Source organism: Leptodactylus fuscus, chromosome 8, assembly GCF_031893055.1.
Source record: "Leptodactylus fuscus isolate aLepFus1 chromosome 8, aLepFus1.hap2, whole genome shotgun sequence".
Lineage (NCBI taxonomy): Eukaryota > Metazoa > Chordata > Amphibia > Anura > Leptodactylidae > Leptodactylus > Leptodactylus fuscus.
Genome location: NC_134272.1, coordinates 21,950,439 through 21,963,210, shown reverse-complemented (window position 1 = coordinate 21,963,210; position 12,772 = coordinate 21,950,439). Strand labels below are relative to the sequence as shown.

The following is a 12,772-nucleotide window of genomic DNA, read 5'->3' as shown; positions in this document are numbered from 1 at the left end:
GACAACTGATGTCACTGTACAGAGGGGTCCTCACCTCCCTGCATACCAATAGACCTTACTTTTTGGAATTTTTGTTGCATTGATGTTGGTGCATCTGTACTAACATCTACACTGCAGTCTACACTACAATCTATGTTGCACTCTACGCTACAATCTACACTAATATCTACACTACAATCGACATTCTACAACCTATACTTCTCTGCACTGGCATCTGAGAGCAAAAATTACCTGGGGCCAGAGCGGATGTGCTCACAGCCAATGGCAATTGGCTATAAATACAAGTTTTCATTGGCTGAAATGTCCAAGGTATCTAAGCTTCCACTTCTCCCTTCCTAATCTTGGCGCTGCTGTATGGCACAATCACAGAACATATAAGCTAATCTTGCACTTATATCCCATTTGGAATATGAGTTATTGCAGCTGTTCTTTGTCTGTTCTCTCAGTTGCTCTGAATACTCCCTGAGCTGGAGAAGCATATACCCCTGGGGTACCACAAGTTGAAAACCAATGATCTTCTTCCATTGAGATCCCTTGGGATAAGGAATAATTCAATATGGGCAGACTACAAGGAATTCTTTCTTCCAGGAAAATGTAGATGCAAAGCAGATAACCCAAAAGAGAAACCAAACCAAATTATTTGCATCCACAACGTGGATGAAGACAACGTGATGGATTTGCCCTGACATTATAAATTGTAACTGGAAGTCCCTAGAGAACCAGCATCATGGATCTTAGTGTTCTCTTCAGGGTAAATTTATTAGTGGGAACTGCGACTGCATTATCAGGACTTATCTTCAATTCATGGATTGTTCATGTCAACGCTAAAGACTGGAGAAGAGGCGTCCACCTAAGTCTACCGGATCAGATTCTCACTTTTATGGGTGTCATCAATATCACATTGCAGGCTGTACTGTGCACCGACTTGTTCTGCATTCAGACAAAGATTTATTCATCATATGACCAGATCCACCTCAATACTATAGGACTTGTGATATTTCTTGTGTTCACCAATGTCTGGCTCACCACTTGGCTTTCCATCTACTACTGCATGAAAATTGTCAACTTCACAGGTAGAATCCTGTTAGTTTGCAAAGTGAGAATTTCAAAATTTTTACCAAAGCTCTTGGTGGTCTCTACTGTTGGATCATTCATTTGGGCTCTTCCATCATTTTGGTACATTCATCCTTCTATAAATAAAGGAACATTTGGGAACTCTACCCATAATCTCACTAATGAACAAGGCTCCATTTTGATAACATTTCCATATCTGATAGCAGCCTTCCTGGGGTGTATTTTACCCCTCATATTAACTTTTATCCCTATAGGATTGACTTTGACCTCACTCTGGAGACACATGAAGAGGATGAACAAGAATAAGCCGGACTCTCACCAACCTCGGACACAGGCCCATCTCAGGGCCGTCAGGACTATGGTGCATCTAGTGTCTCTACACTCTGGTGTTTTTGCAACTTCAATTTATCAAATTTCAAAAAGATTCAATTTTGTTGATGTTTTGATTTACTTATGTTGGTATTTTACTCTGTTGTACCCCACAGCACAAGCCCTGGTTATTATTATAGGCAACTCAAAATTAAGAAAGGCCACTCAAGGAGTTTTACGTCCCAGGTGTCATGTGGGGTTTGGCACTAGAACAAACATTCATTGACTGAAAAACCTTTAAAACTTTACCTTTAAGAAGAAGTTTATGGGGGTGGAGATACTATTGTTGATGATTGCTCTTCAATTTATTAATATATCTACATGCCCAGTATATTCCTCAAAAATCCCCAATTAAGGGGTTGTTCCATTAACATAATTTTAAATTTGCAGAGAATTTAAATTTTAACATTTTAAAATACAAATTTTCAATTTTCTCTAAGCATCTTAGTGGTGACAGTCTTTTGTCTTCATTGGTTGGCAATGGATATGACCTTGAATACAGGAACTTTCTATGGCCAGAAACCCAGCCATGATTTCCTTACTGCGAACGGGTTGTACTGGGAGGGGTACAACATGTATAAGAAGGTAACCCGACCACATTTAGGAAATCATGGCTGATCTTAAAAAGTTCTTGCATTTATGGTCATAGCCCTTGGTAACCAAGACAAAAGACTGTTAGAGGACATCTTACATTTTTGTATTTTCCAAATTGTTTCACTTAATTGTTAGGTTGTCCAGGAATTCTAGGAAACTCTGGGCGGGTGGGATGGGGGTAAAACAAACAAACCAAAAAAAGTCATCCTTGCCTATTTCCACATTCCGTTGTTCAGTCCCAGTCCCATTTCCCTCCAGTGCTAAGACTCGGAAGACCAGAAGCGGAGAGACTGAGCCCAATAAGGTGACATCGGTGACATCTCTCAGATATGTCACTGGTTACTTATTGGTGACCACTGAGGCCACTGAATGGTCTCAGCATCTCTTATGTAATCCTCTTCTTCTGGCCCTAATATTCCCTGTACAGGAGAGAAAGAGGCTCAGGACTATATAATGGAGCAATAACCAAGTTCATTAGAGAAATAACCAAGGTTAGAAGGAAATGTGCTTAGAAGATTAAGATTGGTGCTTGTATATCAATAGTATAGATTTTTTTGTTTCTTTTTTTTTTAAGTTTTTGTGGTTTCTATGTGTTGTATTGTGTTCCTATGTGTGATATTTTGTAATGTTTCACCGTGTTCCTATTACTATACATAGTAAAGTTTTTTTTTTGTTTTTTAAATGTAGATTGTTGCCCCACATAGCGCTCACAATGTACATTTGTTTCCCTATCAGTATGTCTTTGGAATATGGGATGGAAATCCATGCAAACACGGGGAGAACATACAAACTCCTTGAAGATGTTTTTTTGCCCTTGGCGGGATTTGAACACCAGGACTCCAGCGCTACAAGGCTGCAGTGCTAACCACTGAGCCACCGTGTGGCCCCCTATAGTAAAGTTTTTCTATGTTGTGTCTTGCATGTTTACGGGCTATGGGGATATACATGAATATTACATAGTATGCTGATAATATGTTTGTATCGCTTTGAAATTTCCATCGATAAATAAAGAAACATCATTGATCTATAATATGACAGATATTCAAGTGTTAAAATTATTTGTTACAAACCATAATTAGAGATTGGTTCGTACAGAGCTGGTTGGACCCGCATATTCCAAATGTAAAAACCAAACAAAAGATCTTTCTCAGGCGAACTAAAACGGCCACCAATTATTGTATTATAAGAGGAGGATGCGGAAAAGGCTCTTTTGCTGGTGACGTCCATCGCTATTCTGTGATGTCATTGTCCTGGGCTCAGCACTGAGGCCTGTGATTGTTCCCCCGGACATGCTGAACATCATGACCTCATGCCACGCCGCATACTTATGTGACCCCGGTGCCGATTACAATATTGTGTCATTAGAGCATTTGTGACTTTTCTGCACTCAGTGGCACAAACCCCCTCCTCTTTAACTTTACGTGGTCTGTTTGATCTTCATGGTGGTTCCTCCCACTATTTAGTAATATCACTCACAGGAGGGAACTAATTTCAGGTGGAGGCTTGTTACGGTGGTGGTGTCATGTCATAGTAAATCAGCCGTTGAAGTTACTGGCAAATTGCATCTTTCCTTTCACTGGAGTGTTGCTATTGCTCCAAAGCTGTAAGGGGAACCTCACTAAGGGTCCCTTCACACGGCGTAAGGGTGCTGCTCATTTAGACACGTATACACGAGTCCAAGCGCGGCGCTTCAAAACAGAGCCCATTGATTTCAATGGGAAGCGCGCGTATATCGGCATATACGCGCGCTTCTCATTAAAATCAATGGGCTCTGTTTTGAAGCGCCGCGCTCAGACACGTGTATTCGTGTATTCGTGTATTCTAAATGAGCGGCGTGCTTACGCCATGTGAAGGGGCCCGAAACAGTAATGGATCTTGGAGAGTTGGACTGAAACATTAAACAAAGGGGTTAATACTAGAGATGAGCGAGTAGTACTTGATCGAGTAGGTATTCGATCAAATACTACGGTATTCGAAATACTCGTACTCGATCGAGTACCACTCGCTGTTCGAATGTAAAAGTTCAATGCAGAACCAGCATTGATTGGCCGAATGCTATACAGTTGGCCAATCAACGCTGGTTCTTCTCCTACCTTTAGAAGTCTTCTCCGTGCATCTTCCCCGCGGCGTCTTCCGGCTCTTCATTCACTCTGCCAGGCATTGGGCCTGGGCAGAGCTGACTGCGCATGTCCGCTTGTAGTGCGGGCATGCGCAGTTGGCTCTGCCCAGGCCCGATGCCTGGCAGAGTGAATTCAGAGCCAGAAAATGCCGCGGGGATGCTGCACGGAGAAGACTTCTCGGAGGATCCAGCCCGACCCTCACTCGTGGACTTGGTAAGTATAATTTGATCGAACGTTGCCTACCCCTGAAACGAGCATTTTCCCCCATAGACTATAATAGGGTTTGATATTCGATTCGAGTAGTCGAATATTGAGGGGCTACTCGAAACGAATATCGAACCTCGAAAATTTTACTGTTCGCTCATCTATAGTTAATACCTAGGGAACCTCAAAATCACTTTCACATTTCAAAGTGGGTCATTATCTAGAAATGGTTGTGTCTCTATAAAGGGGGATTCTCATTAATAATGACACAAGGGGTCAAAGAGCCCCAGAAACCCATCGGCTGGAATGCAGACTCATATTTAGGTAAGTATAAAGGTTTATTTTTATTAAATGAAAGCACAGATTTAAAATAGTGAGACCCCAGATCTATAAGGACCTGCGGGTGGTTTAGTGTCCTAAATCGACCTGACAGATTCCCATTAAAGTTTCATGATGTCAGCCTTCCCCGTGAATGTAACTGGACCTGTGACATAATAGTGATTTATGAATGAATAACCCCAAAATATCAGCTTCAACTGAAACCAAGAGTATTGGGAAGTTCACAAGCAAACCTGTTTTGCCCACCTGTAGACAGGAATCACAAAAGCAGTATCACTGACACATGTCTGCATTTTACTCTGAAGAATAGGTAAAACTGTTCTAGAAGAGAGGAACCTGAAATCAGGAAATGATGGGAAAAATGAAAACTAATACAAATTTCCTTTGCAAATCATTGTCCTCTGTATGTGTCAGCAAGAGATTAAAATACACATATAAAACAGTAATACAGTAGGATTTTTAGTGCTATAGACACCAGGTGAGGGTAAAATAATATTCTATAGGTGTTTTTGTTTGTTTTGAAGATGTAACATAGTTAATGATTACAGGGGTTTCCACTAGCTCAATCTGCTTGTGATGTTGTAGTGAACTGCCCGGCAATTGATTTGAATTGATTTGTACTCTCTGCATCTAGTTGCCTTGCAAGGCTCATCTGGCACTTCATATGAATTGCTGGGAAGTGTTTGACTCTTCTGTCCTCTCTGCTTCTTCTTACAATATAAAAAAATGGTGGGACAAAAATAATATAGTATTGTGTGCTTTAGGCACTATTAGTGGCAGTGGCCCCATTATGATTTAACCTTGTACTGTGGCAGTCATATCACAGTACAGGGATAACAATTACATTGGTGGGGCAATATATAAAAAAAAGTGTGAAAAAACCCCATAACAGAGCTACACACTACCTAGTTCTGAATGGCCACCAAGGTGCAGACCAATTGGTCTCCATACCCAACATCAGCACATTTTGATAAATTGCAACTTTGTCTAAAATGTCACTTGTGATATTTGAAACTTTGTAAATAAATTGTACACCTTTTGCATAAATCCAATTCTTAACTTTCTAGAAACATCAATGACTGCCCTGTTCTAGACGACAACTAGGAAATTTCATTTGCTTGCGGTTGAAAAAGTCCAAGTCTTTTTTTTTAATGTAGATTGTGAGCACCATATAGGGATCACAATGTAGATTTTTGTTCCTACGAGTATGTCTTTGTAGAATGGGAGGAAATCTAAGCAAACACAGGGAGAACATGCAGATGCTGTTCCTGGCAGGACTTGAGCCCAGGACCGCAGAGGTGCAAGGCTGCAGTGCTAACCACTGAGCCACCATGTTGCCTCTGTAAAAGTCCAAATCTGTGAGAAGAACATTACTCATATAGAATATCTGTATGATATATTAGCGTGGGGGGACCTATTCTAAAGGAAATGGCTACATATCACTGCCCAGTCACCCTTTACCATATCATTTAGTTGCAAATAAAGTAAAATTCTCCTGATTTGCAAAACTAAGTAGAAACCGACTCATAGTAAACACGTTTTGCATAACTCAAGCATCAAACAAGGGTTTTTCTACTTTCACACGGGATATTGATTCTAATATAGACACAACCTCAGAAGAATCATGTTGTCAATTACAGAATCAATTCTTCTAATGTTCTTCGGCATCTTGGATAGTGGGGTGTCAATCATTCTGAACATGTGCATCTTGGTGAGCAGTGCTCAAAGCCTTCAAACTGGACCGAGACTGAATCCTCCTGACCTAATCCACTTTGTCATTGGACTGGTGAACATTGTTCTCCAGGGTTTGTTGGTCGCACAAGGTGTAGTCTTTCTTTTTTTTACTTCTTTATTGTTTGTGGAGAACTTCTACCTCCCAGCCATGGTGAGTACACTGACTCTCATGTACTTCACCTACTGGCTCACCGCCTGGCTCTGCATCTATTATTGTGTCTCCATTTGTACCTTCAATCGTCCAATATTTCTTTGGTCAAGGAGGAACATCTCAATGTATCTACCACATCTTCTTATCTTGTCAGGAGTGGGCTGTTTCTTGATTAGTCTTCCCACCATCTGGACTGCAAGTGCAAACGTCACTCTACAACATCCAGTGAATAGCACCCTAGATCCCATATTTATCAATGGCAGGTTTCATTTTCCTTCCTTTTATATGGAGACAGCTTCATTTATGGGATGCTGTTTGCCCTTTTTATTCATTTTTGCCTCTATTTTGGTGACCGTTTCTTCACTTTTAAGACATCTATCTAAGATGCATCAGAAAGAATCTGGATTATCCCAAGTCAAGAACCTGGCTCATATTAATGCTATAAGAACCATGTGTCGGTTTCTTGTTACTTCCATCATATTCTACATAAGCGAGATTTTGTTTTTCTCTGTAAACCCTAACCCTGAAGATCCTTTTACAATTGTCAACTGGATGATATTTATTACTTTTCCAACAGCAGAGTCTCTCATCATTGTCTCAGCCAACCCCAAGCTTAGAAAGCTTTTCACGGTGAAATTTCGGTGTTTTCACAGATCATTATAGAGATGAGAAATCGAAAATCATCATTAGCCATAAAATGAATAAACCGGTATCTGATGTCTTCACTTTATTCCCACTCTCGGTAGCTACTCTTATTAAAGGTGACCTTTCACCACCACTTGAGCTCTTTGTATCCTTTAATAGGTGCCACTCCACTCATTTCAGGGTAGTTAGTATTTTTCCTATTGTCTTCCACATTCCTAAACAATTATGTCTGTTAATTTCAGCATTAATTGTTCTAATTAGGCTCTCTACTGTCAGGTGGGTGGTCCTTGGCCAGAACATATATTCTGGGACAGCCCCTTTGACAGTAGGTTGAATAATTAGCATTTAGAAGCGTCCTCTGTGCTTTCCAAAAACTCTCCAATGATGCCTCCATCTTCTTCTCCACCTCCGCCTCTTTTCCTGTGTCATCATCATATCTTCATCCAAAAACGCTGACTACTCATGTCCATCGGCCATTTTCCCGACCTTGTTCTTTAATGATAAATTGATATTTCAGCTGAACTTGCTGTGAAAAGTTAATGAGGTGACTCGGATTGTTCTGCTCTACAGTAAAACTGAGATGACTCTGCTTACTTTGCCCCAGTCTGCACAGCACAGCTAATAAGTAAGCTATAAAGCAGGAAATATCAGACTAGTGTACTCTATTGGCCAGTGTAAAAATACACATAGCACATGCTATTAGGGAAGATGTTACGGTCTCTCTGCTCTGAATGTCAGAGGGGTTTATCCGAAATACAGACTATTTGAATATTTCCATCTATCTCAATTCAATATCTAACCTGCTTGCTATCATAAGAGACAAAATTCATTGCACCACAACTATTGAAGAACAGAATCCCCTAGTACACTGTAGTTGGTGTACATATTGAATTTATGGTGATAATAGCCTGACCTCTACAAATTAACGTTCATTTGTTTTACTATGAGGATCAAGCACAGCAACGAAGAATGGAGAATCTGGCATGATATAAGGATCTGATTCTAAAGGTTTTTTTTTGTTGTTGTTTTTTTTTTTTTTACAGGTGTAGCATAGTTAATGATCACAGGGGGATTGCACAAAGCTTGATCCGCTTGTTTGTGTGATGTTGTATTGCACTGCCAGGCAATTCATTTGAATTGATTTGTGTTTTATGTATGTAATTGCCTTACAGGGCCAATCTGGAAATTCCTGTGAATTGCTGGGCAGTGTCTTCCTCCTCCATCCCCTCTTAATCCCCATGCTGATTCTTACAATATATAAAATTGATGTCACAGAAATAATATAGGATAGTGGGATCTTCTAGCCTTCTAGCAGGCAGTATTAGTGACAGTGGCCTCGCTATGAGTTAACCTTGTACTATGGTACATTGATCTCACAATTCATGGATAACAATTACATTGGTGTGGCAAAGTAAAAAAAAAATGAGGGAAAAAAACATAACATAGCTACACACTACCTAGTGCTAAATGGTGGGGTCCAACTGGTTCCCATACCAAACTTCAGCAACTTTGTCTAAAATTGTGATTCTTGAAATTTTTGAAATAAGTTTTACACTATTTGTATCAATCCAGTTCTTGACTTTCTATTCAGGTATGAATGGTCTGTAAAGTTCTAGAAATATCATTGAATTCCCTGTTCTACTGTAGAGTACAACTACGATATTGTACAAAAGCATCTGCACTGGGTTGTAAAAGTCCAAATCTTTGAGCAGAACATTACCCATATAGATTATCTGTATGCTATAGTAGCATGGGGGGGACCTATTCTAAGGGAAATGGATACATATCACTGCCCGGACACCCTTTACTATTTCATTTAGTTGCACATAAAGTAAAATTCTCCTGATTTGCAAAACTAAGTAGAAACCGACTCATAGTAAACACGTTTTGCATAACTCAAGCATCAAACAAGGGTTTTTCTACTTTCACACGGGATATTGACTCCAATATAGACACAACTGCAGAAGAATCATGATGTCAATTACAGAATCAATTCTTCTAATGTTCTTCGGCATCTTGGATAGTGGGGTGTCAATCATTCTGAACATGTGCATCTTGGTGAACAGTGCTCAAAGCCTTCAAACTGGATTGAGACTGAATCCTCCTGACCTAATCCGCTTTGTCATTGGACTGGTGAACATTGCTCTCCAGGTTATGTTGGCCATACAGGGTTTAGTTTTGATTTTGTTCATTTCTTTATTGTTTAGGGAGAACTTCTACATCCCAGTCTTTGTGAGTACACTAGCTCTCATGTACTTCACCTACTGGCTCACCGCCTGGCTCTGCATCTATTATTGTGTCACCATTTGTAACTTCAATCATCGAATATTTCTTTGGTCAAGGAGGAACATCTCAATGTATCTACCACATCTTCTTCTCTTGTCAGGAGTGGGCTGTTTCTTCATTAGTCTTCCCACCATCTGGGCTGCAAGTGCGAACGTCACTCTACAATATCCAGTGAATAGCACCCTAGATCCCATATTTATCAATGGCACATTCCATTTCGATTCCTTTTATATGCAGACGGCTTCATTTATCGGATGTGGTGTGCCCTTCTCATTTATTTTTGCCTCTATTTTGGTGACCGTTTCTTCACTGTTAAGACATCTATGTAGGATGAAGCAGAAAGAATCTGGATTATCCCAAGTCAACAACCTGGCTCATGTCAATGCTATAAGAACCATGTGTCAGTTTCTTGTTATTTCCATCATATTCTACATAAGTGAGATTTTGTTTTTTTCTGTAAACCCTAACCCTGAAGATCCTTTTGCAATTGTCAACTGGATGATATTTATGACTTTTCCAACAGCAGAATCTCTGACCATTGTCTCAGCCAACCCCAAGCTTAGAAAGCTTTTCATGGTGAAATATTGGTGTTATCACAGAAAGTTATAGAGATGAGAAATCAAAAATCATCATTGGCCATATAGTGAATAAACCGGTATCTGATGTCTTCACTTTATTGCCACTCTCTGTAGCTACTCTTGTTAAAGGTGACCTTTCACCACCACCACCAACTCGAACTCTTTGCATCTCTTCAATAGGTGCCACTCCACTGATTCCAGAGTAGTTAGTATTTTTTCTATTGTCTACACCATTCCTAAGCAATAATTTCTATTAGTTTCAGCATTAATTGTCCTCATTAGGCTCTCTACTGTCAAGTGGGTGGCCCGTGGCTAGATCAGATAGTCGGAAAAGACCCATCTGACAGTAGGGAGAATAATTAGCATATTGATTGCTGAAAATAACAGCACTGATTGCTCAGGGATGGTGGGAACTAGAGAAAAAAATTCCCATTGAGTTGGAATCAGTGGAGGAACGCTATTGAAGGATGCAAAGAGTTGGAGTTGGTGGAGATGTTGAAAGGTCCTCCTTACTAATATATTTCTTGTATATTCAGTGTAGCCCATAGTGGTCACAGGTCCCACAAGTCATGTAGTTCATGGAATCTGTGATATTACGTAGTAGATTCCCTTTTTGTCACCTCATGATTCTGTGGTCTGGTTTATCTTCTGCTACATTGTAATTCTCCATTGTCTAACTAATGTTGATAAAAAAATTTAATTTTTTGACTTGTTTAATAGTTTGTTAATTTGGATACACTGTGTCCTGAAAATTCTACTAGTCCTAGGCCTCAATGGCCATTGGGTCCATGCTATATAAAGTATTACACTATCCCTTATAAAAATGTTATAGTGACCTCTGTGGTTAAACTTTAGATTCTCAAAGTTTGCTAAAAAATTGACAGGTTGAATTTGAGAACTTGTATCAGGTATAACATTTGCTTATGTTGGCTCGTGCCTCATTTACGTTCATGAAAATCAAAGTCATTTGTATACTGTATATGTTTCGGAGAAACATGTAAATGTGAAAATAAACATTCCTAAAATATGATAGTGATGCAAAATGCTCAACTTAGAAGCACACAAGGTCACACAGAGCTATGTAAAGGAAAATTATACCATATAAGGGGTTAGTAAAGGAGGTGTTATACCATTTGGGGGTGCTATATTGTGTGGGGTTTCAGTAAAGGGGGCAGTAACGGGGCCCTGCAATACTATGTATATACTTTATATTCTGCAATCTATGGTACAATCTACACTTTACTACAGTAACTGCCTTTAATTTATTGGCAGCCTCCTTTGTATTAGAAATGACCAAATTCAACCCAAATTCTCAAAAAGTTTTGGGTTTCACCCAAGCCCAAAAATATGGGGATTTGTTACTAGAGAGCCAGAAGTGAAATTATTACACTCTGTATAATAAATTCACTTCTGTTTGGTGACAAAGTTATTTGACTCAAAATGAATCTTTGGGCTGAATTGTTCGAACGAAACAAATCTTCAGACATTCGCCCATCTCTACTCTTCATCTAGAAGAGCACCAGAAATTTTCTAAGAGGTTTACAAATTTATTTCTGCTGTGTGACAGGAGCCGAATGCCCTTATATGTCTTTCATGTTTTCACTAGAGATGAGCGAACACTAAAATGTCCGAGATTCGAAATCCGATTCGAACAGCCGCACACTGTTCGACTGTTCGAACGGATTTCGAACCCCATTATAGTCTATGGGGGGAAATGCTCGTTTCAGTGGTACGCAAAATTCGATAAAATTATACTTACCAAGTCCATGAGTGACGGTCGGGCTGGATTCTCCTTGAAGTCTTCTCCCAGCGCAGCGTCCCTGCGTCTTCTTCCGGCTGGAATTCACTCTGCCTAGGCATCGGCGCCTAGGCAGAGCTGACTGCGCATGTGCGGTCATGCGCGGACATGCGCAGTCGGCTCTGCCCGGCCCGACGCCTGAGCAGAGCCAACTGCGCATGCGAGGGCATGCCCGCGCATGCGCAGTCAGCTCTGCCTAGGCCGGATGCCTAGGCAGAGTGAATTCCAGCCGGAAGACGCTGCAGGGACGCTGCACAGAGAAGAATTCTAAAGGTAAGAGCAGAACCAGCGTTGATTGGCAATGTATAGCATTCTGCCAATCAACGCTGCTTCTGCATCGAACCTTAAACTTTGAACAGCTAGTAGTGTTCGATCGAGTAGGAGTATTTTGAATACCGTAGTATTCGATTGAACACCTACTCGATCGAACACTACTCGCTCATCTCTAGTTTTCACCTCTCTCTCAGATAAGGATTTCTTACTCTGTTGAACCGGTTTCCACCGATCTCTGTCCAATGGTGTGTTCTTTTGTCCACTACAGCCATTTTCCTTATTCGCATTTGACTTGTCTTGGATCTTATCTCTTAATCTAGGATATAATAATCTTTATATGGTCCTTGAGCTGATAGACACAGCAGTGGCTCCTACTTAATCTCTGATGGTCTCTGATCAAATTCTTCTGTCTTTGAGGCACGGTTTCTTTTCTTCTGCCATCACCAGATTTATTCAACTTTTTTGGTTATATTTCTTCATACTCCAGATTTAGTCAATATCCAACAACTTACCTTGAAAGTTAAGTATAGTAAAGATAGGTCCTGCCTCTATTCCTGGGTGTTTAACCATCTTCAATTTGTGTCATCGATCCATTCTAATAATCAGT

At 40.3% G+C, this 12,772-nt stretch overlaps 1 protein-coding gene across 1 annotated transcript; it reads left to right on the top strand.

The window, feature by feature from the left end:
* Positions 1–727: 727 nt before the first annotated feature.
* LOC142217198 (taste receptor type 2 member 40-like) lies at positions 728–12,544 on the top strand. Its single transcript, XM_075285387.1, has 2 exons — positions 728–1,460; positions 12,486–12,544. The coding sequence occupies exons 1-2, from the start codon at positions 728–730 to the stop codon at positions 12,542–12,544; spliced, it is 792 nt and encodes a 263-aa protein (XP_075141488.1).
* Positions 12,545–12,772: the final 228 nt, after the last annotated feature.

Bases quoted from the DNA above. Each gene is read 5' to 3' on its own strand.
- LOC142217198 (XM_075285387.1), top strand. From the start codon at position 728: ATGGATCTTAGTGTTCTCTTCAGGGTAAATTTATTAGTGGGAACTGCG. The intron at 1,461-12,485 runs GTGTTTTTGCAA...CTCTTAATCTAG, and splicing joins TCTAGTGTCTCTACACTCTG to GATATAATAATCTTTATATG.